This window comes from Staurois parvus, unplaced genomic scaffold (assembly GCF_062004578.1).
Source record: "Staurois parvus isolate SC_StPar_1 unplaced genomic scaffold, SC_StPar_1.0 ptg000059l, whole genome shotgun sequence".
Lineage (NCBI taxonomy): Eukaryota > Metazoa > Chordata > Amphibia > Anura > Ranidae > Staurois > Staurois parvus.
In genome coordinates this window covers 16680855-16707991 of record NW_028317855.1, presented here as the reverse complement: position 1 = coordinate 16707991, position 27137 = coordinate 16680855, and the positions used below count along the sequence as shown (strand labels likewise).

The following is a 27137-nucleotide window of genomic DNA, read 5'->3' as shown; positions in this document are numbered from 1 at the left end:
CAGCTGTCTTCCTTCTCTGGCCTCTCTCTTCACTCGCTCCTGCAGCTCCCTCGATCTTCTTCGATCTCCGCACGCTGCCGCTCGGCTCCTACTCTCCAAGCTCCACCTCCTCACCGGTGATTGGCCACCTGTGTGCCTCTCCTGAGCTACAGTTCCGGTGGCCAATCAGCGGTGAGGAGGCGGTGACAGGGGCAGCATATCATCCCGCCCACACATCGCCGGAGACAGCAGCGGTGTCTCGGTTCCTAAGACCATCGGAAATATGTGTTTTCCGATGGTCTTAGGCGACCCCTGGGAAATGGTCGTTCGACCCCCAAAGGGGTCGCGACCCCCAGGTTGAGAACCGCTGCTCTAAGCAGTTGTCTAGAAAACTGAAACTGAAAATAGTTGACGCTCACAAAGCTGGAGAAGGCTATAAGAAGATAGCAAAGCGTTTTCAGATGTCAATATCCTCTGTTCGGAATGTAATTAAGAAATTGCAGTCATCAGGAACAGTGGAAGTTAAAGCAAGATCTGGAAGACCAAGAAATATATCAGACAGAACAGCTCGCAGGATTGTGAGAAAAACAATTCAAAACCCACGTTTGACTGCACGATCCCTCCAGAAAGATCTGGCAGACACTGGAGTTGTGGTACACTATTCCACTATAAAGAGATACTTGTATAAATATGGTCTTCATGGAAGAGTCATCAGAAGAAAACCTGTTCTACGTCCTCACCACAAAAATCATCGTTTGAACTTTGCAAATGAACATATAGACAAGCCTGATGCATTTTGGAAACAAGTTCTGTGGACCGATGAGGTTAAAATTGAACTTTTTTGTCGGAATGAGCAAAAGGTACGTTTGGAGAAGGGGCACAGAATTTAATGAAAAGAACCTCTGTCCAACTGTTAAGCATGGGGTTGGATCAATCATGCTTTGGGGTTGTGTTGCAGCCAGTGGCACAGGGAACATCTCACGAGTAGAAGGAAAAATGGATTCAATAAAATTTCAGCAAATTTTGGATGGTAACTTGATGCCATCTGTGAAAAAGCTGAAGTTAAAGAGAGGATGGCTTCTACAAATGGATAATGATCCTAAACACACCTCGAAATCCACTGGGGATTACATCAAGAGGCGTAAACTGAAGGTTTTGCCATGGCCATCACAATCTCCTGACCTCAACATAATTGAAAATCTATGGATAGACCTTAAAAGTGCGTGACAGACAGCCCAGAAATCTCAAAGAACTGGAAGACTTTTGTAAGGAAGAATGGACAAAGATACCTCAAACAAGAATTGAAAGACTGTTGGCTAGCTACAAAAAGCGTTTACAAGCTGTGATACTTGCCAAAGGGGGCAGTACAAGATATTATCTCTGTAGGGAGCCCAAACTTTTGCAGACGCCATTTTTTTGTTTTCTGTTATTTTGAAAGTGTAAATGATGGAAATAAATTATAAGAATGTCTAATCTGTAATTTGATGCCTTTTGGAGATTTTTCCATCTTTCCTTGGCTTCTTTATGCACATTTAATACAAATTTTTAGCTGGGGTGCCCAAACTTTCGATCCCCACTGTATATACACACACACGATACGTTATTAGGTATACCTTGCTAGTGCCAAGAAAAATGCCCTCACACCATTACATCACCACTACTAGTCTGAGTCGTTGATACAAGGCAGGATGGATCCATGCTTTTATGTTGTTTACGACAGATTCTGACCCTACCATCTGAATGTTGTAGCAACCACTTTGCCCATTCTCCTCGGACCTCAACAATGCATTTTCGTCCACACAACAGCTTCTCACTGGATATTTTCTCTTTTTCGGACCATTCTCTGTAAACCCTAGAGATGGTTGCGTGAGAAAATCTCAGTAGATCAGCAGTTTATAAAATACTCTGCCCAATCCATCCGGCACCAACAACTATGCCACCTAATAAAGTGGCTGGTGTGTATATATATATATATATATATATATATATATATATATATATACACACACACATATATATATATATATATACACAAACATATATATATACACACACACATATATATATATATATATATATATATATATATATACACACACACACACATGCACACACATACATATATATATATATATATATATATATATATATATATATACACATACACACACATACATATATACACATATACATACACACATATATATATATAAACATACACACACACACACACACACACACACACACAGTATCTCACAGAAGTGAGTACACCCCTCACATTTTTGTAAATATTTTAATATATCTTTTCATGTGAGAACACTGAAGAAATGACACTTTGCTACAATGTAAAGTAGTGAGTGTACAGCTTGGATAACAATGTAAATTTGCTGTCCACTCAAAATAATTCAACGCACAGCCATTAATGTTTAAACCGCTGACAACAAAAGTGAGTGCACCCCTAAGTGAAAATTTCCAAACTGGGCCCAATTAGCCATTTTACCTCCCCAGTGTCATGTGACGCGTTAGAAGGTCTCAGGTGTGAATGGGGAGCAGGTGTTATCGCTCTCACTCTCTCATACTGGTCACTGGAAGTTCAACATGGCACCTCATGGAAAAGAACTCTCTGACGATCTGCAAAAAATAATTGTTGCTCTACATAAAGATGGCCTAGACTATAAGAAGGTTGCCAAGACCCTGAAACTGAGCTGCAGCACGGTGGCCAAGACCATACAGTGGTTTAACAGGACAGGTTCCACTCAGAAAAGGCCTCGCCATGGTCGACCAAAGAAGTTGAGTGCACATGCTCAGCGTCATATCCAGAGGTTGTCTTTGGGAAATAGACGTATGAGAGCTGCCAGCATTGCTGCAGAGGTTGAAGGGGTGGGGGGGGGGGGGGGGGTCAGCCTGTCAATGCTCAGACCGCACACTGCATCAAATTGGTCTGCATGACTGTCGTCCCAGAATGAAGCCTCTTCTAAAAATGATGCACTAGAAAGCCCGCAAACAGTTTCCTGAAGGCAAGCAGACTAAGGACATGGATTACTGGAACCATAACCTGTGGTCTGATGAGACCAAGATAAACATATTTGGTTCAGATGGTGTAAAGCGTGTGTGGCAGCAACCAGGTGAGGAGTACAAAGACAAGTGTGTCTTGCCTACAGTCAAGCATGGTGGTGGGAGTGTCATGGTCTGGGGCTGCATGAGTGCTGCCGGCACTGGGGAGCTACAGTTCATTGAGGGAACCATGAATGCCAATATGTACTGTGACATACTGAAGCAAAGCATGATCCCCTCCCTTTGGAGACTGGGCCGCAGGGCAGTATTCCAACATGATAACAACCCCAAACACACTTCCAAGACGACCACTGCCTTACTAAAGAAGCTGAGGGTAAAGGTGATTGACTGGCCAAGCACGTCTCCAAACCTAAACCCTATTGAGCATCTGTGGGGGCATCCTTAATGGAAGGAGGAGGTGCACAAGGTCTGTAACATCCACCAGCTATGTGATGTCATCATGAAGGAGTGGAAGAGGACTCCAGTGGCAACCTGTGAAGCTCTGGTGAACTCCATGCCCAAGAGGGTTAAGGCAGTGCTGGAAAATAATGGTGGCCACACAAAATATTGACACTTTTGGGCCCAATTTGGACAGTTTCACTTAGGGGTGTACTCACTTTTGTTGTTAGCGGTTTAGACATTAATGGCTGTGTGCGGAGTTATTTTAAGGGGACAGCAAATCTACACTGTTATACAAGCTGTACACTCACTACTTTACATTGTAGCAAAGTGTCATTTCTTCAGTGTTGTTATTTACAAAAATGTGAAGGGTGTGCTCACGTCTGTGAGATACTGTGTGTATATGTATATAAATAATTTTTCTGAGGGGGGGGGGGGGGGCACTGCAAGCATAACAAATTGGTTGCAAGTATAATTGGTCTCTTTAACATGAACGCAAGGTAAGGGTGGTAAAAACAGGCAGTTGAGCCACCGTTTCCGCCACCCTATCATCCACCTAAAACCTACCATACAGCTGTATACATGCCACAACCACAATGCTTTGGATCATGTCACAACAAAATTTAACTCAGTTTGTCAAATTTACAGCTCACCCATTCAAGTGAAAGAGGTGACACCGCAACCATAAGCCAAGTACTTGACCCTCAGTTGTGGTTCCTTAGTTCCAATAAAATATTCTGTTCAGCAAAATATAGTAGCTGATTGCCATCCCTAGAAAAGCAATTCATTGCAGACTGTTTTTTCATAGACATACCAAGTGTGAACTTAGCCTTAAAAAAGAAGAACATGATTCTAAAAGGTATGCATACATTATTAAAGACCCCAAGATATGGTTTCACATCACCCCTTATGCAATAAAAAGGCCTGCCATGGAGAGATATCAGTGCTGTACACTGCATGGTAAAATACAGTACATTCATAAAGTATTCTGACCCCCTTCACTTTTTTCAATTTTGTTATGTTGCAGCCTGATACTAGAGTTGTTTAAATTCATTTTTTTCTCATTAACCTAAACTCAGTACCTCATTAAAACAAAGTGAAAACAGAATTTTAGAACATTTGCAAATGAAAAAAGAAAAACTGAAATAGTTGCCATAAGTGTTCAGAGCCTTTGCAACAACACTTGAAATTTAGGTCAGGTGCCTCCCAATTCTCTTGATTGTTGCGGAGATAGTTCTACACTTTGATTGGAGTGCATCTTTGGTACATTCAATTGATTGGATATGATTTGGAAAAGCACACACCTCACTATAACAGGCGTAACAGCTAACAATGCATACTGTATCAGATTGGAGTGCATCTGTAGTAAATTCAATTGATTGGACATGATTTGGAAAAGCACACACATCACTATAACAGGCGTAACAGCTGACAATGCATACTGTATCAGATTGGAGTGCATCTGTGGTAAATTCAATTGTTTGGACATGATTTGGAAAAGCACACACCTCACTATAACAGGCGTAACAGCTGACAATGCATACTGTATCAGAGCAAAATCCATGAGGTCAAAAGGAACTGACTGCAGAACTCAGAAACACGATTACTGCAAGGCACATATCTCTGGAAGGCTACAAAAAAAATGCTGCTGCACTGAAGGTTCCCAAGAGCACAGCAGCCGCCATAATTCTCAAATGGAAGAAGTTTGGCACAACTAGGACTCTTCCAAAAGCTGGTCGCCCGACCAAACTGAGCAATCGGGGAGAAGGGCCTTAGTAAGAGAGATGATCAAGAACCCAATGGTCTCTATGACTGAGCTCCAGAGATCCTGTGTGGGGATGGGACAAAGAAGGACAACCATCACTGCAGCCTTCCACCGATTTAGGCTTTATGGCTAGGATTGATGGATCTCAGTGCAAAACACAAGGAATCCCGCTTGGAGTTTGCAAAAAAGCACCTAAAGGACTCTCAGACTGTGAGGAACAAGATTATTTTGTCTCATGAAATCAAGATTGAACAATATAGCTTCAATTATAAACGTTAGTCTGTAGGAAACCAGGCACTGCTCATCACCTTCCTAACAGTGAAGCATGGTAGTGGCAGCATCATTCTGTGGGGTTTTATTTTCCCGCAGCAGGGACTTGGAGATGGGTCAGGGTTGAGGGAAAGCTGAATGGAGCATAGTACAGAGATATCCTCAATAAAAACCTGTTTCACAGTGCTCAGGCCCTTAGACTGGGTGGGACAACATGACAACGATCCTAAGCACATGTCCCTTAGCCACTCCTGTGTTGTTATGGCTAACTCTGTGAATGTTTTAATGTGGCCCAGTCAGAGCCCTGACTTGAACCCTATTGAACATCTCTGGAGAGACCTGAAAATGGCTGTCCTCATCCAACCTGCCTGAGCGTGAGAGGATTTGCAAAGAAGAATGGCAGAAAATCCCCCAATCCAGGTGTGCAAAGCTTGTTGCGTCATACTTAAAAGGGCTGTAATTGCTGCTAAAGGTGCTTCAACAAAGTAATGAATAAAGGGTCTGAATACTTGCGTACATGCGATATTTCATTTTTTTCTATTTAATAAATTCACAGACGTTTTTAAAATTCTGTTTTCACTTTGTCATTATAGGGTACTGAGTGTAGCTTAATGAGAAAAAAAATTAATTTAAATATCGGTAGTATCAGGCTGCAACATAATAAAATTGAAAAAAGTGAAGGGGGTCTGAATACTTTATGCATTCAATGCATGCATGAACTTTAGCTTTTAGTTAAAAGTCAACAATATTACTCTCTGCAGCCTTAGTGTCCACTCCTCCAGACTATGTTTAATAATTCCAGTAATTGAAATATCGCTCCAACCTCTCCCCTGACCGCTAGTGTTATCCTGCAACCTTGTCCAACAAAAAGGCCATAGGATCCGATTATTGTTTTGTAATTGTACTGTCTGCCCTTATGCTGTAATGTGCTGCTACATAAATCCTGTATAAAAATAATATTTGGACTTAGTATTTACTGAAAGTCTCACCACTCCATCACAATCTGTGCAGGGAAAATGATTGTATCAAAGTAGCAATTCAGGGGTCTTGGGAAACATGACAAGTCAGAAGAAGACATAGGCTTACATTTTATTTCCTATCCAATTTGTGCCTAAAAACTATACTGAAGAAATATTTTAACTATGAAGAATTTAATCAGCTCTTTTCTGATAAATCAGTTTTGCATAAGAACAAGTCACATTATACTTACTTATAATCTTTAAATCTTCCCATATTTCTATCTTGTTTGTCGGTCTGTATTAGACAACAAATAAATTAAGGTTAAATAAATATGGAAACCACAAATCGATTTTTATTGAATACGAATTCAAACAAAATGGTTTTCCAAGCTGAAGGGACTGTGGAATAATAATGGAACTATTGTGTAAAACAAATCATACAAACTCTATAGCAGACACTTAAATGTATCCAACTGTGGGAAATTACAAAAGAACATATATTGTTCAAAGTAATCAGAGGGTTTAATCAGTTAAACCTTTAATACATTCTTGGTTTGATTCATGCTTGGGCATGATCCAGATGTTTGGGCCCCAGCCACAAATCCACATGTGGTGAGTGACAAAAAAGATATATATCATATCATAGATCTATGCATTTGTTTAGCTCCTTATTTTTACAGTGATTATTGGCACATTGGAACTAAAACAATCATGGAAACACTATATAAAAGGAATGGGCAGCTGGTGTGGACCACTGATGTGGTGCGGAATTTGCAGCGTTTTCTGTGCGACTTCCGCACCGCATCAGAATCACACCCCGTTCATGTGAACCGATGCGGATGTGTATGTTAACAACATCCCGAAATCGGTCCACAAAACGCAGTGCGATGTGCAGAATCGGATTGCATAGGTGTGAATACCCAGGCGATCCGATTCTAGCGTGGACCCAAAAAAGGGTCCTACACCTCTTTGGTGCGGTGTGATTGGAGCCATACATAATGTGTGGCTCCAATCGCACCGCACACAAATTGCATGTGATTTCAACAGGAATGCGGTGCGGTTCCTGTGCGAATCACATGTGATGTACCGCACCGCATTAGTGTGAACCTAGCCTAATAAGTCTAAAGAGAAAAAGCTTGCATCATGAAATTGGTATTAAACCCCAAAGCAAAAATGTTATATATTGTAGCTTACCAATTCTTATATGTGGTGGGTGCACTTGTTTTACCAAGCTGTCCAGTAAAACTGGCATTTAGAGGGATGAGACAGATTTGCAATGATCAGACTTAATTCACTGATGTAAAACCTTTATACCAAAGCGAAAGCAAAACAATTGCTGTAATTCCCTGGTCTCCAACATGCACCCAGCAGGCTATTGGGCACTATACAGATAGAGTGGCTGCGGGGTTCTGAGCACTGGAATGGTCTGTGTGCTCAAGGAACCAACACTAAAAAGAGAGACTGTACAGTGGATGAAGTTATACTGCGGGGTGCCAGTACTGGGGGCTGTTATTATAACCACGGACACCAATGGAGGCTATTATTGTGTCCTCTGATAATTTTAGGGGTTATTATTGTGTCAGTAGACACCAATGCAGGGGGTTTTATTATTGCTCTCACAGAGACCAATGCTAGGGGTTATTATTGCACTGACTAATACCAATGCTTGGGGTTATTATTGCATCCACTAACACCAATGTTGGGGGTTATTATTGCATCAATTTACACCAATGCTGACAGTGATTACTCCATTGACACCAATGTTAGGGGTTATTATTGCGTACAATGACACCAATGTTGGGGAGTTTTACTGCACTCACTGACACCAATGCTAGGGGTTATTAAGGCAATCACTGACACTAATGTTAGGGGTTATTACGGCAATCACTGACACCGATGCTGGGGGTTATTGTACTACAACTATACTCCAACTTAGCACTGTGATATATTGCAGGACCAAAATTTTTGGGCGTTGAGGTGTGACACTCTCTAGAAGTTTTGATGGCTGCACTTGAAGCCCTCTATAACTTTCAAGTTGATTACCACTGCTGTAACTGCTTATAAGTATTAGCTGGAATTTGTTATTAATTTTTTAGTCAAGTCTCTCTAAATCAGCTAGTGCATCTAAAACTATTCTCCTTCAGATTGACAATGCTGCTATCCTGCTCCTTAATCCAGAGTGGAGACACCCTATAACAAGAAGTATGTTACTGGCTGGATCACCAGGTGTAAATAAAGCCTTACAAATGAATGCAGACATCATACTAAAGGATGAATAAGCTGGAACATATTAAAGCCTTGCTTTTGTGTTTAATACTGCTTAAAACCTTACCAAACTACCTAACACGGAAAGAAGCGTGCAACTGTCCACACCCCAGAGGCTGGGTGCTTATATAATATGCTACACTGCATTAAATTTACCCTGTCCAGGTCTAACATATTTCAAAGGTAACTGTGCTGAAGTAGAGGTACCCTATGGTGTCTGCAAATATTTGTGTTAAGACTTAAAGTCAATCCCTGTGACCCCATAATACCTCCTAGGCCCAGCCTGCACAAGTTCAACAGTGGACCCACAGGGACACTCTCCATGGCTGCACAAAGAAATGCAGGATTGTATCTGCTCAAATGAGCATCTGTTTTGAGAAGTATTTGTTTAATGTGTTCTTATGTGACATAATATGGTCCAAACCTGGGTTTATACTTAATACACTCCCTAGAAGAAAAAAAACAAAACACACTACTGGGCTTAAATGGCTGTTTGACCTACAGTATACATTGAGAAAACACTTCAACATGAAATTTAGTCACATTACACTGGCTTATATATATATATATATATATATATATATATATATATATATAGTGAGAAAGCAAACCAATGAAGCTAAACATGAATGAAGCATAACAGTATGAAGCTGAAGGTCTTGTATATGTGGGCTTTAGCTTGTATATGTGCAGTGTGTACAGGTACTCACATTAAGCAGTGTGTGTGTGTGTATATGTATGTATATATACACACACACACACACACAGTGAAAGAAATAAGTATTTGATCCCCTGCTGATTTTGAATGTTTGCCTACTCACAAAGAAATGATCAGTCTAAAAATCGAATGGTAGGTGTATTGTAGCACTGAGAGACAGAATAGCAGCAAAAAATTCTAAAGAAATGCATGTCTAACAAATTATGCACTGATTTGCATGATCACGAGGGAAATAAATATTTGATCCCCTATCATTCAGCAGGATTTCTGTTCTGGCTACCAAGTGTCTTTCATACAGGTAACAAGCTGAGAATACAAGCAGTCTCTTAAAGGGAGTGCTGCTAATCTCATTTTGTTACCTGTATAAAAGACACCTGTCCACAGGAGCAATCAAACAATCAGATTCTAAACTTTCCACCATGGCAAAGACCAAAGAGCTGTCCAAGGATGTCAGGGACAAGATTGTAGACCTACACAAGACTGGATTGGGCTACCAAACTATCGTCAAGTAGCTTGGTGAGAAGGTGACAACAGGTGGTGCAATCATTCGCAAATGGAAGAAACACAAAACAACGGTCAGTCTCCCTATGTCTGGTGCACCATACAAGATCTCACCATGTGCAGTGTCAATGATCATGAGAACAGTGAGGAATTATCCCAGAACTACACGTGAGGATCTATTCAATGATCTCCAGGCAGCTGGGACCACAGTCACCAAGAAAACAATTGGTAACACACTACGTTGACAAGGATTAAAATCCTGCAGTGCCCGTAAGGTCTGCTCAAGAAAGCACATGTCCAGGCCCATCTGAAGTTTGCCACTGAACATCTGAATGATGCAGAGGACGACTGGTTGAAAGTGTTGTGGTCAGATGAGACCAAAATCGAGCTCTTTAGCATCAACTCAACTCGCCGTGTTTGGAGGAGGAGGAATGCTGCCTATGACCCCAAGAACACCATCCCAACTGTTAAACATGGTAGTGGAAACATTCTGCTTTCGGGGTGTTTTTCTGCTAAGGGGACAGAACAACTGCACCGCATCAAAGGGACGATGGACGGGGCAATGTACCGTCAAATCTTGGGCGAGAACCTTCTTCCCTCAGCCACAGCATTGAAAATGGGTCATGGATGGGTGTTCCAGCATGACAATGACCCAAAACACATGGCCAAGGCAACAAAGGAGCAGCTCAAGAAGAAGCACATTAAGGTCCTGGAGTGGCCTAGCCAGTCTCCAGAGCTTAATCCGATTGAAAATCTGTGGATGCTGCTGAAAATTTGAGTTCCCAAACCTTAATGACTTGGAGAGGATATATCAATAAAGAGAGGTACTCACATTAAGCAGCAGAGTATACGAGCAAAACAAACAACCCAAAAACACTGCTCAGTCCAGCAACACAATGACATCAGCACAGGCTCCACCCCAACATGTTTAGTCTCAGAAGGCGTTCTCAAGGAGCCTTCTGAGGAGAATCCTTGAGAACATCTTCTGAGATGAAACATGTAGGGGCGGAGCCTGTGCTGATGTCATTATGTTCCTGTACTCAGCAGTGGCTGGGTTGTTTGTTTTGCTTGTATACTCTGCTGCTTAATGTGAGTACCTCTCTTTATTGATATATATAAAAAAAACACACACACACACACACACACACACTATATTGCCAAAAGTATTGGGCTGCCCCCCCAGATCATTGGATTCAGGTGTTTCAATCACCTCCATGGCCTCCATGGGTATATAATCAAGCAACTATGCATGCAGACTGCTTATACAAACATTTGTGAAAGAAGAGGTCGCCCTCAGGAGCTCAGTGAATTCAAGCGTGGTACCGTGATAGGTTGCCACCTGCGCAATAAGTCCATCCGTGAAATTTCTTTGCTACTAAATATTCCACGGTCAACTATTAGTGGTATTATAACAAAGTGGAAGAAACTTGGAACAACAGCAACTCAGCCACAAAGTGGTAAGCCATGTAAAATGACAGAGCAGGGTCAGCACCTGCTGAAGCAGGTAATATATGTGAACCCTCCCCTTGTAAAGGATCCCATTCAATTTAAAATAGAAATGCAAGACAAAATGTGTGTGACGCCTGCCTTTACATGCACATAAACTTTAATGGCATCCTAGTCTCAGTCCGTAGTCGCCAACTGCAGATGCATCCAAGCTTTACATCACCAAGTGATGCAGTGGTGTAAAGCATGCTGCCACTGGACTCTAGAGCAGTGGAGACGTGTTTTCTAGAGTGAGGAATCACGCTTCTCTCTCTGGCAATCCGATGGACATGTCTGGGTTTGGCGGTTGCCAGGAGAACGGTACTTGCCGACTGTATTGTGCCAAGTGTAAACTTTGGTGGACGGGGGATTAAGTGTGGGGTTGGTTTTCAGGGGTTGGGCTTGTGTGGGCTAGTTCCAGTGAAGGGAACTCTAAAGGCGTCAAAATACCAACACATTTCGGACAATTTCATGTTCCCAACTTTGTGGGAACAGTTTGGGGATGGCCCCTTCCTGTTCCAACATGACTGGATACCAGTGCACAAAACAAGGTCCATGAAGACATGGATGAGCGAGTCTGGGGTGGAGGAAGTTGACTGGGCTGCACAGAGTACCGACCTCAACCCTGTAGAACACCTTTAGGATGAATCAGAGCGGAGACTGCGAGCCAGGCCTTCTTGTCCGACATCAGTGCCTTACCTCACAAATGTGCTTCTGGAAGAATGGTCAAACATTCCCATAGACACACTACTAAACCTTATGGACAGCCTTCCCAGAAGAGTGGAAGCTGTTATAGCTGCAAACGGTGGACCAACTCAATATTGAACCCTACGGACTGAGACTAGGATGCCATTAAAGTTTATGTGCATGTAAAGGCAGGCGTCACACACATTTTGTCTTGCATTTCTATTTTAAATTGAATGGGATCCTTTACAAGGGGAGGGTTCACATATATTTAACCCCTTGGCGCTGGCACCTCCCAGCCCTTTAAGAAGTTTGTGATGCCAGGAAGCAGGGTAGGTTTTAGGGTCACGGCGGTCACATGATCGGAAAGCTCCCAACCACAAGTAGTGATCAGGACCTTTCCATGAGGCGCCGGTGATGGTGTTGGGAGCGTGCTCTCGGCACATCTTTTGTTTACATTGGGTACACAAATATGCGGCCCTTCGGTGTCAAAGCCCAGCCGCCTGAGAGGCCACATATTCGGCATCAAGGAGTTAGGTTGCACCGATTCATACACACATATACAGTATATGTGTATAGACATACACATTGTATAAAGGTTGACATTTGCAGCATTTCCAAGCTAGCTATATGCTTGGCAGTTTCAGTGGTTATTCATGTCACCCAATAGTGTTTCTGGTGATCAAGGCACACTATAGAGTTATATCTGCATATACAGTATGTGTAGCCAACACAAATCACCAGAGAAAATAAACAGAGGGTTTTGTAAATTATACAAATCTCTGTAAAAATGTTGCTAGTGTGAGAGACAGAACATTTTAAATGTGCTGAGCCCTGCTTGCTGCATCTTTGATGAAGTTTCCAAAAGGTGCGTTATGTACAGTTCATTGCTAGTTAATATTAAATGTTTTTAAAGCTCCCCACACCTAAAACATGCAAATGCGAAGTTCCAGAAAGACAAATGCTCTATCTTGTGTACTATTTCTATGTTCATTGCCACCTTCTTCCAGGTCGTTCTTTGCTTCTGATCATGCACAATTTTTTTTCTATTAGATTATTTCCTTACAATTATTGTACTCATTTTTCCATTTGAACAGTCAGAATCGGCTGTTGAAAGCACTATACTACCAGATAATCCTTCCGATCGTTCCTCATACAAAATTTTTCTGCCTGATTTTCTTATAGTGTGTACCCAGTTTTAATGTCACAAGCATCCAGGTAAAAAGGACACTTTCTATATAAGTCAGTTGTTCCAGCAATGTTTTCAGATTGATAGAGAAACCCAAAATACCCAGAGCAAAAACCATATGGGGAAAACTCAAACTGTGCAGACAGAATCCCCTATACCAGTACTGCAAGGTACAGTGCTGGGTTTACCATTAGGCAAATCAGACCTGTGCCTTTAGGTAGCATGTCATCCATATAAGTTATTAGCTACACACGTTTCACATCATTGACACCTGGAAAAAACTAGCCATAATGCAGAATGGCACTGAACTGACTGCACCTGCAAATTGGCAGCAGCAGGGTGAGAAAGGGTAAATAATGTAAAAAAGTACACAATCCCAGCAGGACCAACTATCAGACAAGTTTTTTCTTATTCATTTCTAGAATACAAATAATACCTGCTTTTCAGAAGACTTGTTAGGCTCTCTGAATTCAGTTGTTGCATTAAAGCTTCCTTCAAAGCAGGGAGCATTGATAAAACTAGAATGGGAAAGAGAAACATAATTCAATAATTTAATGTTCCGGTATGCCAGTTCATGGTAAAAATAAATATGAATTTTTGTGACACATACAGTTGTGCTCAAAAGTTTGCATACCCTGGCAGAAATTGTGAAATTTTGGCATTTGGCAGAATTGGGAACATGTTACATGTTCCACCCTAAAAATGAGTAGAACGTGTAACATGCTCCCAAAGGTGAACTTATCCTTTAACTTCTTCCTGCCCAGGGATGTCCATGGATGGAGTTTCAGTGAGTATATCAGGATGATAGCTGTAGCTACAGGCATCATTCTTGTATAAAAATATGCTGCAGGCGATTCTCTTTTAGGTAGAAGTAATTTGAGTGGTTGAACAGCCACTCCATCACTTCTGCAAGTGGCGGAAGGAGGCCCCCCCCTCCCCGAGCTCCCCCCATCTGGTTGCAGACCTCTGGAACGCTGCAACTGGTGGCGACAGTGGCACTACAGAGAGAGAGAGGAACTGATGTTGTTCCTCTCTCTCTGTGACTCCAGGAACCGGAAGCGATGGGGATTTAGTCACTTCCTGTTTCTGATCTTTGTTTATCTGGCCATTAGTGGCTAAGAAAACAGCAAATCAGACTGATCTTTTTCTGATCGGCTTCATTGGAGGATAGAGGAGAGATCTGGGGTCCAATAGAACTTTATTAAAAGAATTTTAAGTACAGTAGTTTGGCACCATTCCACAGGTGTATGCAATGTTAAAGTGTGACATTTTAGGTATCTATTTATTCAGCGAAACATCATTATATATATATATTTTTTATTTTTTTTTTATTGCATTTGAAAAACCACTGCGCAAATACCGTGTATTTTAAATTTGGTTTATATTTTTTATATTTTTATTTTAATTTGGTTTATATTTTTTATAAATGTCTGTAATTTGATTTGATCTTGAGAAGAGTTGTGCTTTAAGTTCTGTGCATGGCCCTTTAAGGGTTTTCTGTGGTTTGAAGAGACATGCACAGGATAGTATATATTGCTTTTCTGCATATATTTATGTTTCTATAATTTTATATTTTTTTTGTGGGTATTTTTGAAGGAGAGCGGTATTGCGCTGACTCAAACCTGCAGGGTATATATATTTAGCTTTTTTTATGTAGTAGAGTGTATATGTATAATTAAATTGCGAAACACCTGTTCAATCCTGCGTGATTAAGGAGACTAGGAACGCAGTGATTGGCTGGGTGTTAAAATTATGTAGATGAAGGGTGGCATTTATGAGAGCTGTCTGACGTTCCCATTTGTACCGCCCCTTGATGACGTTGGTGTGACGAAACCAGTTGGGCGTGGCCTACTTGATGAGAGAGCCTTGCTGTTCTGTATGGGAGAGATCCGTGGTGAGCGGTAATTGTATCTCACCTTTTTTTGCAATTGAAGCTGGTGTCTGTTGGACACCTTGTTTGTGAGTTTCCTTATACCTTTTTTATTAAAGAGATAAATGAAAAAAATGTATTGCACCATTATGTTCTCTTTTTTGTCCCTGAGTGTACTGTATGCTCTCATGGAGATATGAGAAAGCGTGGAGAAGTTCATCATAAGAGCTTGGGCTGCAAAGTTCTTTGTCTGTGATTATTATTATCCGGAAGTGTCTGAAACATCACCATATCTATTTGGACATCGGGTTCATTGCTCCCAGAGCACAAGTGCTGTTGCTGGTTTATAATCTGACCAGCCATTAGCTCTGGGGAGTTCATTTAATCTTCTTTGGTGGTGGATTTTTCACAATTGGTTCAAGTCACTGAAGATATATATATATTTTTTTGGACACCAATATATATATATTTTTTTGGACACTAATTTATGTTTGGACACTATAATTATTTATTTAAAACACTAAATGTTTTTTGTTTTTTTTTGGATGATGATATACACCTTTGTATAAGTTTGTTATTAGCGCATGCCTTTTAATTAGGCAAATTCCGTGTGGCATAAAAAAATTGCAACTCATTTTATTCTATAGTGCCTCTGCTAGAAAAATATACATAATGTTTGGGGGTAATTTTCTAGCAAAAAATGTAGATTTTTACATGTACTGTATGTGAGAAGTGTCTTGGGAGGGAAGTGGTTAATAAATAGGTGTTTTTTTTCCTCCAAGCACCTTAAGGCATACCCCTGCTTTATAAATAGGCCCTTGTCTTGGATTTACCATTTTGATTTATTTTATTCACATCTGTACAGCAGATTTAACAGTTTGATAAAGTGTGGGTAGATCTAAAAAATAATGACCTGTCATGTTGCATGTTCTCTGGTTGCTTTCAAAATGATACTGCCTCCGTGCCTGAGCAATGTACTCAGCAGCTTCTCTCTCCTGGATTTCTTTAATTTTCTTCTGCGCAAACTTCCCCAGGAGATAAACACCTAGATGAAAAAAAAATGACTTAATGGATTATCTTGCATACTAACTAAAAAATATTCACATAGATTGCATGCCCCTCGCCCCCCGACTGTAAAAGTGAACTGAAATACAGAAACTGCAGTTGCTAAACGTGCTTTGTAAAAATGCTAGTTGCCTGGCTGCCCAGCTAATTTACTGATTTCAGTATTTTCTGAACAAGTACAAGAACAAGCATAAACATTAATTCTGACCTGCTTGCCTAAACCTCTATTAAAGCTGAAAATATCCTGTCTGGATAAGTCTGACATCCAGTATTTCTGAGAGGAGCCAGTTGCTCCAACACCTTTTATATCTCAATAGGAGCACTTCTGCTGAACAAACTGATCCTTGCTAGCTACACATATGCAGTAATCTGCCTTAGAGTTGAATAAAGCTATCTCAAGAAACCGGGGACACCCTGGAGGTGACTGCATTACCTTCCCCACTTTATTCTAGCCCCCTACTGCACTGCTGATGTAAAGTTGTTTTAGCAAAGGAATAACATGGGAGGGGGGATATTCTCCACTGGAAATTTCTGCTAATCTAGAATTCAAAATCTAGCTCCTAAAAATTCTTAAAGCAGTGCATGTTCTCTCTGGCTGATGTGCTGGCATTTTACTTTTAGCCCTTTTCTGGATGCATGTTTTAAGGAACTATCACTGTCATTACTGTACGTGCTTCCTCCAGTTTCCAACCTCACTGCAAATATAATATGACAAAGAGCTGGGTAACAGAACTGAATATGTCTGCAAGTTTTATGCAATGATTTGTAGATATACAGTGGGTAAAATAGTTTTTTGATCCCCTGCAGATTTTGTAAGTTTGCCCACTTACAAAAAAATGAAGAGTCTATAATTTTATCATAGGTGTATTTTAAATGATAGAGACAGTATATCAACCAAAAATCCAGAAAAACACAGCATACAAATGTTATCAATTGAATTGTAGGTATTTGATGCCCAAGCCAAACATGACTTGGTAGAGAAACCCTTGTTGGCAAACATAGGTAAGATGTCTCTTGTAGCTAGTTACCAGGTTTGCACATATCTCAGGAGGGATTTTGGTCTACTCTTCTTTACAGGTCTTCTCTAAATCCTTAAAGTGATTCTAAAAGTTTTTTTGTAAAATAACAAACATGTCTCTACTTACCTGCTGTGTGCAGTGGTCTTTCACAGAGCAGCCTGGATCCTCCTCTTCTTGGGCTCCCCGCAGGGTCTCCTGGCTCCTCCTGTCTGTCGGGTGCCCCCACAGCAAGCAGCTTCCTATGTGGGCACCCACTGCTCCGTGGACACATGGAGCCGAGTCTTGGCCTCGCCCCCTCTCTTTCCTCATTGGCTGACTGGCTGAGATTGACAGTCAATGGGGAGGCAGAAACCCATTACAGCCGAGGCTGTCATTCACATCGCTGCATCGCAATGAGGCTCAGATAAGTATTGAGGGGTCTGCGGGCACTGCTGCACACAGGTTTTTTACCTTCATCCATAGAATGCATGAAGGTAAAAAACCTTCAGCCTTTACAACCACTTTCAGGTTTCTTGGCTGTTGCTTGGCAATTCGAAGATCCAGCTCCCCGCATAAATTTTCTATAGAATTAAGGCCTGGAGACTGGCTAGGCCACTCCATGACATTAATGTGCTACTTCCTGAGCCACTCCTTTGTTGCCTTGGTGGTATGTTTTGGGTCATTGGCATGCTGGAAGACCCATCCACGACTCATCTTCAGTGTTCTGGCTGAGGGAAGAAGGTTCTCATCCAAGATTTTACAATACATGGCCCTGTCCATTGGCCCTCCAATGCAGCAAAGTCAGCCTGTACCTTTAGCAGAGCAACAGCCCCAAAGCATAATGCTTCCACCTCTGTGCTTGAATGTAGGGATGGTGTTCTTAGGGTCATAATCAGCATTTTTCTTCCGCTAAACACGACGAGTCGGGTTCATGCCAAAGAGCTCAACTTTTACCTCATATGACCACAGCACTTTGTCCCAGCTCTTCTCTGAATCATTTAGATGTTCATTGGCAAACTTCAGATGGGCCTGTACATGTGCCTTCTTGAGGAGGGGAACCTTGCGGATGCTGCAGGATTTCAATCCATGGCAGCGTATTTTGTTAACAATGGTTTGTTTGATGACTTTGGTCCCAACTGCCTTGAGATCATTCACAAGCTCCTCGTGTAGTTCTGGGCTGATCCCTCACTTTTCTCATGATCATCCTTACCTCATGAGTTGAAATCTTGCATGGAGCTCCAGACTGAGGGCGATTGATGGTTATTTTGTATTTCTTCCATTTGTGAACAAGTTTTCTCTTTCTCACCAAGCTACTTGCTGATGGTCTTGTAGCCCAATCCAGCCTTGTGTCTTTTATACACATAATGAGTTGTCGTTAGGAGCACCTTCTTAAATTGACAGGACTAATCTGTGTACCACATGAGCACATAGGCAATCTGTGGGAGCCAGAATTATTATTGGTTGGTAGGGGATCAAATACATATTTTACTCACTGAACTGCAACACAATTTATAACATTTGTATAATGTGTTTTTTCTGAATTTTTGGTTGATATTCTGTCTCTATCATTTAAAATACACCTATGATAAAAATTATAGACCCTTCATTTCTTTGTAAGTGGGCAAACTTACAAAATCTGCAGGGGATCAAATAACTATTTTCCCCACTGTACGAGTTTCCATTTGCCTATCTGTATTAATGACCGGATATAACTAATAAGGTAGTCATTGAGAGTAAGTCATATAAAAGAATCCTAAAGCATTGACAAGTATGCTCATTGGGGGTCAATCAATATGCAAATCAAAGCCCACAGATTGAAAATCTATGTATAGGTTCAGAAGAAGGACAACAGAATGTGAATGTGTGACTATTAAAAGAATTTTACATTAAGATTAATGATCAGATGTATGGGTGACTCATTCTCAGATCACATCTGTCAAATTCTCAGATCACATCTGTCAATACAACAAAAGTAATTTATGGAATAAAAAACAATTGGTTAAAAAAATAATCAAATAATCTGCATCCCTAAGCGGTTTTACTTCCAACAACAGATCAGACAGATGGTTTACTTGGTCTCGAGTACAAATAAACTCAACAATGAATGTGTTCAATATTGAGTTTTTATTTTATTTAAAAGTGCTATTAAACCCAAAAGCAAACATTTATTATATTGCAGCTTATCAATTCTTCGATGTAATGGCTGCATTAGTTTCCTTTTTTAGGCTTTCCTTCCATTTTCATCTGATGATCCAGCCAGCAAGTCTGTTGTTTTTCACATCACAAACTCTCCAGCAGAATGTATCAGTTTACATGGATGAGACAAACCACTTAAAGTGGAACTTCACTCTTTAACTCAACATTGACCATTTGTAATGCTTATACTGCTAGCAATAGTAAATGTCATACATCCCAGGGGTCTTCAGGAGGGAAGGAGGGGCTTTCTCAGCTAAGCACACCCACCTGCCTTTACCCCTAAGCTAAGGGCAGATGAATTCCAGGAAGTAAATGCTACATGAATCATCTGCTCAAGATGGCCAAAGCCAGAAATGCTACAAAGTGTTTTTCAAAGTGATTTCTCAGCAAAGAACACATGAGGACATGGATGGATGGAGGAGTTTGCTTTGAACACTAAAAAGTAATTAATTAAGTAGTGTTTTTGTTTTGTGGTGTTCAGATACAGTGTACTTCCACTTTAAAACTGGCAGGGGTGAATAAAATGAGCAGCTTTCATTTGTTCATGCAAAACCTTTTTCCCTAAAGGAAAAAACCTGTTGCTGTAACTGATTATAAAGTGTGAGCTGGAGTTTGGCTTCACTTTTAGTGGTTCTAAACCTGCAAATACATTTAACACTACCTTTCCCCAGATGGACAATGCTACTGTCAGCTATGCCTCCCTATGCTCGTTCACTAGGCTAAGTGAAAATTCCTTCTATGTTTGTATTTGCAGGCATTACGACAGCCATGGCATATATATGAACACAACTGAAAAATTCTTACAGCAGGATACTGCCCAATCCCAAAGTTCAGCTATTGCTTAAAAAAAAAACTGAACAGAAATTAAACTTATTTTTATACAGTAAAAAACATTTGGGATACTACTGTCAGTGCCAACACTAGGAAAAAATAGACCACATAACAGTGAGAAAGAGAATGTCTAAATGACATGTGACTCCATTAAACATGGGGAGCTTTGATTGGAAAATAATTTCTGTAACAAAAATGCAACCATGCCACTTACTGATTTTTTTTAAAAAAAAACTAAAGTTGTTTCAAATAAGTTTAAAAATAAAATGACTAACCTAGGTACTACACACAATTTATACATTTCGACAGAATTCTTTTTTTTTTCCATAGATTCTTTATTATTTCTCCCAAAGAAAATAGTAAAGCAACACAGAAAAAGTGGTAGCAGTGGTCATTGCTACAAATGTACTGCACCATACCCTAATGTATGAGCTCATAACAAGAACTTACCTCCTGCAAATGCACCAAAGAAGATAAATTTTTTCTTGTGACGCTTCAAGAAATTCCAGACAGACAACATTGCTATGTTAAAAGGTCTAGAGTGGAACAAACAAAAGAATAAAGTAAATTTCAAGGTAGAGAAAATCATGTTGTTTTATGGTGCATTAGTAAGGTTACAATTAATTCTCACTTATTTACACATCAAATTTAACTGATGCCCATGCATATATACTGTGGCAGGGCAGCCACTATTCACTGGATCACGTACATGTACATGATCCAGTATTAGGAGGCATGCGCCCCCCCATCTGTGCTGCCATTTGCTACAGCACAAACCGATCAGCAGGTCCTGCTCATTTGACTTAGTAAACATAGGACTCTGTTGGGTCATTCGCTAACAATACACAGGGGTCTGTACACTGAGCAGAAATGGGCTGTGTCAATTAGTCAGTTCCTACCCAGTGTCAGATTGCTCGCCACACTATCACAGTCCCACTATAAGTCACTGATCACTGCCATCAGTAGTATAAAATGTGTGTGTATGTATGTATGTATGTAAATATATATATATATATATCTATATCTATAGATAGAGATATATAGATATGTATATCTATATATATGTAGAACATATTCTGACCTAAATTTATGAAGAAATTTGATTGTTTTTTTATTTTTATTGTTTATGTTTTACAGCAGAAAGTAAAACGTTTGGTCTTTTTTCGTTTATGTAATAAAAAAATAAAAAACCCAGGGGTAATCAAATATCACCAAAAGAAATCTCTATTTGTGTGAAGCATAAAATTTTATAAATTTAATTTGTGTACAGTGTTGCACGACCGAGTAATCACCAGTTAAAGTAGAGCAATGCCAAATAGCAAACAATGCCTCGGTCATGAGGGGGGGGGGGGGTGAAATCTTCTGGAGTTAATTGATTTGTAAAGCAATTACAGGAAGTGGATTGACAATGTTGTATGTAGAGCATCTACAGTGAGAGGCAATAGCAACACTGGTGTATGTACAGCACCCACAGTAGCAGTGCATTTGCTGGTGTATGCACAGTGCCCACAGTGAATAGCAGGGCCAATGCTGCTGTATGTGTAGCAGCTCCAGGAAGTGGCATTACGTTGATGAATTCAAAGTATCCACATCAAGTGGACACGGCAATGCTGGTGTATTTACAGGGCCCACAGTGCATGGCACTGCCAATGCTGGTGAATGCATAGTGCCTACAGTGCGTGGCCATCACACTGTTTCCGTACGCATAGTACCTGCAGCAAGTAGCAGTGCAAATGTTGGTGTATATATGGTGCTTGCAGTAAGTGGTAGTGCTAATACCACTGTATGCACAGCTCCCATGAGCAGTGGTAGTACACATGCTTGTGTATGCACAGCAAGTGGCAATATGAATATATGCACAGAACCCATAGTAAGTGGCAATGGCAATATTGCTGTATGCACAGCATCTATAGTGAGTGGCAGTGCCAATCCTGCTGTATACACAGTGATGCCAGTGAGTGGCAGTGCCAATGCTGCTGTATGCACAGTGCTCACAGTGGCACTATTGTATGCTCAGCACCCACAGGAAATGGGAGTGCCAATGCTTCTGTATGCTCAGCACCCACAGGAAATGGGAGTGCCAATGCTTCTGTATGCAAAGCACACACTGGCATTTGCAATGGCAATGTTATTGTATGGACAGAGCCCACGATGAAAGACAGTGCATGTGCTGGTGGTTTGCACAGTGCTCACTGTGAATGGTAGTGGCAATGCTGCAGTACATAGAGAAACTACAGGGAATGACAGTGGCAATGCTGGTGTATGACACAGTAACTGTCAGTGCACATTCTGATGTGTATACAGTACCTGCAGTAAATGGCAATGCTAATACTGTTGTGTAAACAGCTCCCCCCCGGGAGAGGCACTGCACATACTGATGTATGCACAGTACCCACTGCATGTGGCAGTAGCAATCCTAGGGTATACACACAGCCCACAGTAACTGTCAAAGGCAATGTTGCTGTATGCACCAGCACTTGCAGTGAGTGGTGTTGGCAATGCTGGTGTATGCACAGTGCCCGCAGCAAACGGCAATGCTGATGTGCACAGTACCTGTAGTGAGTTGCAGGGCTAATACTGCTGTATGAACCACTCCCGCATGTAAAGGTAGTGCACATATCGGTGTATTCAAAGCATCTATAGCAAGTAGCAGCAGCAATGCCAGTGTACGCATAGCACTTACAGTATGTGTCAATGCAAATGCTGCTGTATGCATAGCACCCAGATTAAGTGGCAATGCAGGCATATGCACAACATGGCAATGCTGGCGTACGCACACCACCCATAATACAGTGAGGAACAGAAGTATTTGAACACCCTGCGATTTTGCAAGTTCTCCCACTTAGAAATCATGGAGGGGTCTGAAATTCACATTGTAGGTGCATTCCCACTCTGAGAGACAGAATTAAAAAAAAATTTTTTTAGGAAATCACATTGTATGATTTTTAACCGTTTCAATACTGTGCAATTTTACACCTTCCTGCCCAGGCCATTTTTCAGGTTTCAGCGCTCTCACATTTTGAATGACAATCGCGCGGTCATACAACACTGTACCCAAACTAAAATTTTATCATTTTCTTCACACAACTAGAGCTTTCTTTTGGTGGTATTTAATCACCGCCGGGGGTTTTTATTTTTTGCTAAATTAACAAAAAAAGACCAAAAATTTTGAAAAAAAAAAAACCACATTTTTGTTTCTGTTATAAAAGTTTACAAATAAATAATTGTTCTTCATAAATTTAGGCCGAGATGTATTCTGCTATTTTTTTTTTTACATACTGTCACCAGTGCAGTACAGCGTCATCATATAACTGGCATGGCGGTGAACAGGGACACTGACTGGTGACAGTACGAAAAAAAAACAGATCGCACTGCTGCGCCGCTCTGCATTAGCGCAAACTGCGCACCCGGAGTGCAGAGACAGTTTTGAAGCCGCCAAACGGCCATTGGCCAGGTGGCTAATGGTTAAAGAATTTATTTGTCTTGCACTGCTGAACATAAGTATTTGAACACCTAAGAAACAGCAAGAATTCTGGCTCTCAAAGACTTGTTACTGTGCCTTTAAAAAGTCCACCTCTACTCCACTCATTAATCTAACTTAGTAGCACCTGTCTCTTTAAAGACACCTGTCCACCTAACAGTCAGTCAGACACCAACTACTACCATGGGCAAGACCAAAGAGCTGTCAAAAGACACCAGAGACAAAATTCTGAACCTCCACAAGGCTGGAAAGGGCTATGGGGCAATTGCCAAGCAGCTTGGTGAAAATAGATCAACTGTTGGAGCAATTGTTAGAAAATGGAAGAGGCTAAAGATGACTGTCAGTCTCCCTCGGACTGGAGCTTCATGCAAGATCTCACCTCGTGGGGTAACACTGATGATAAGAAAGGTGAGGAATCAGCCCAGAACTGCAAGGGAGGAGCTGGTCAATGACATGAAGAGAGCTGGGACCACAGTTTCAAAGGTCACTGTCGGAAGAACACTACGCCGTCATGGTTTCAAATCATGGATTGCATGGAAGGTTCCCCTGCTCAAGTCATCACATGTCCAGGCCCATCTGAAGTTTGCCAATGACCATCTGGATGATCCAGAGGAGGCATGGGAGAAAGTCATGTGGTCAGATGAGACCAAAGTAGAACTTTTTGGTCTAAACTTCACTCGTCGTGTTTGGAGGAAAAAGAAGGATGAGTTGCATCCCAAGAACACCATCCCTACTGTGAAGCATGGGGGTGGGAACATCATGCTTTGGGGGTGCTTTTCTGCGAAGGGGACAGGACGACTGCACTGTATTAAGGAGAGGATGAATGGGGCCATGTATTGTGAGATTTTGAGCAACAACCTCCTTCCCTCAGTCAGATCATTGAAGATGGGTCGTGGCTGGGTCTTCCAACAAGACAACGACACAGCCAGAATAACCAAGGAGTGGCTCCGTAAGAAGCATATCAAGGTTCTGGAGTGGCTTAGCCAGTCTCCAGACCTAAATCCAATAGAACATCTTTGGAGGGAGCTGAAACTCTGTGTTGCTCAGCGACAGCCCCGAAACCTGACAGATCTAGAGGAGATCTGTGTGGAGGAGTGGGCCAAAATCCCTGTTGCAGTGTGTGCAAACCTGGTCAAGAACTACAGGAAACGTTTGACCTCTGTAATTGCAAACAAAGACTTCTGTACCAAATATTAACACTGATTTTCTCAGGTGTTCAAATACTTATGTTCAGCAGTGCAAGACAAATAAATTCTTATAATACAATGTGATTTCCTGATTTTTTTTTATTCTGTCTCTCAGAGAGGGAATGCACCTACAATGTGAATTTCAGACCCCTCCATGATTTCTAAGTGGGAGAACTTGCAAAATCGCAGGGTGTTCAAATACTTCTGTTCCTCACTGTAAGTGGCAATGCTGGTGTATCTAGAGCACCCATAGTAAGTGGCAATGGCAATGCTGGTGTATGCAGAGCACCCATAGTAAGTGGGAATGCTGGTGTATGCACAGCACCCATAGTATTTGGCAATGCTGGTGTATGCAGAGCACCCATAGTAAGTGGTAATGCTGGTGTATGCACAGCACCCATAGTAAGTGGTAATGCTGGTGTATGCACAGCACCCATAGTATTTGGCAATGCTGGTGTATGCAGAGCACCCATAGTAAGTGGTAATGCTGGTGTATGCACAGCACCCATAATAAGTGGCAATGCTGGTCTATGCAGAGCACCCATAGTAAGTGGCAATGCTGGTGTATGCACAGCACCCATAATAAGTGGCAATGATGATCTATGCAGAGCACCCATAGTAAGTGTCACTGCTGGTGTATGCAGAGCACCCATAGTAAGTGTCAATGCTGGTGTATGCAGAGTACCCATAGTAAGTGTCAATTCTGGTGTATGCAAAGCACCCATAGTAAGTGGCAATGGTAATGCTGGTGTATGCAAAGCACCCATAGTAAGTGGCAATGGAAATGCTGGTGTATGCAAAGCACCCATAGTAAGTGGCAATGCTGGTGTATGCAGAGTACCCATAGTAAGTGGCAATGCTGGTGTATGCAGAGCACCCATAGTAAGTGGCAATGATAATGCTGGTGTATGCAAAGCACCCATAGTAAGTGGCAATGCTGCTGTATGCAGAGCACCCATAGTAAGTGGCAATGTTGGTGTAAGCAGAGCACCCATAGTAAGTGGCAATGCTGGTGTATGTAGAGCACCCACAGTAAGTGGCAAAGATAATGCTGGTGTATGCAAAGCACCCATAGTAAGTGGAAATGCTGGTGTATGCAGAGCACCCATAGTAAGTGGCAATGTTGGTGTAAGCAGAGCACCCATAGTAAATGGCAATGCTGCCATATACAGAGCACCCAAATTAAGTGGCAATGGCAATGCTGGCGTCTTTACAGCACCATAGTAAGTGGTAATGGCAAAGCTGGTGTATGCACACTGCCCATAGTAAATGGCAATGGCAAGGCTGGCGTATGCACACTGCCCATAGTAAATGGCAATGGCAAGGCTGGAGTATGCACACTGCCCATAGTAAATGGAAATGGCAAGGCTGGCGTATGCACACTGCCCATAGTAAATGGCAATGGCAAGGCTGGCGTATGCACACTGCCCATAGTAAATGGCAATGGCAAAGCTGGCGTATGCACACTGCCCATAGTAAATGGCAAAGCTGGTGTATGCACACTGCCCATAGTAAATGGCAATGGCAAGGCTGGCGTATGTAAAGTGCCCATAGTAAATGGCAATGCTTGCATGTACAGTGCACCTACAGCAAGTGGCAATGCTGGCATATACAGAGCACCCAAAATTAAGTGGCAATGGCAATGCTGGCGTCTTTACAGCACCATAGTCAGTGGCAATAGCAAGGCTGGTGTATGCACAGTGCCCATAGTAAGTGGCAATGATGGCGTATACAGAGCACCCTGATTAAGTGGCAATGCTGGCATCTTTACAGCACCACAGTCAGTGGCAATGCCTTATGCGCAGTGCCTGTAGTGAGTGCTGGTGGCAATGCTGGTGGAGGTACAAGCTCTCAGTAGGTTGTATGCAGATATACTCCTGGCAGGTTGCAGACACGTCATGTATGGTGCTGTGTAAGGGGTCACACTGTCCGTCTCCCAGGGACTGAATGCAGGACAACATCCTGGTCTCGGGGCAGCTTTTCACCATGTCAGGTTACAGGTGAGCATGGGGGAAAGATGTATGCAGATTTGCGGTATTGCCATATCTTATCCAGCCATGTAACAATACCTTCTCTGTGGATTCTCTGCTCTCCCTCCCCTGACTGGTTAATCTGGTATTCAGCAGGATCCCTCTTCCACTACTCCACTGTGTCTCTCTCCTCTCTTGCCTCCTACTGCGCTCCAAGCCCCGTTCTGGTGGTGACTACTTCCGCGTTCCACACCTCCCTCTCGTCTTCCAG

General features: G+C 41.7%; 1 protein-coding gene across 1 annotated transcript in view; it reads right to left on the bottom strand.

Annotated features, from left to right (window-relative positions):
* Window positions 1–27114, bottom strand: part of PEX3 (peroxisomal biogenesis factor 3) — a 65685-nt gene extending 38571 nt beyond the window's left edge. The window contains exons 1-5 of the mRNA XM_089668637.1: window positions 26966–27114; window positions 20679–20764; window positions 16052–16183; window positions 13705–13786; window positions 6678–6721 (exon numbers count right to left, since the gene is read on the bottom strand). Of these exons, the coding sequence (XP_089524763.1) occupies window positions 6678–6721; window positions 13705–13786; window positions 16052–16183; window positions 20679–20748 (328 nt within the window). The 5' untranslated portion in view covers window positions 20749–20764; window positions 26966–27114. The remainder of the gene's footprint in view (window positions 1–6677; window positions 6722–13704; window positions 13787–16051; window positions 16184–20678; window positions 20765–26965) is intronic.
* Window positions 27115–27137: the final 23 nt, after the last annotated feature.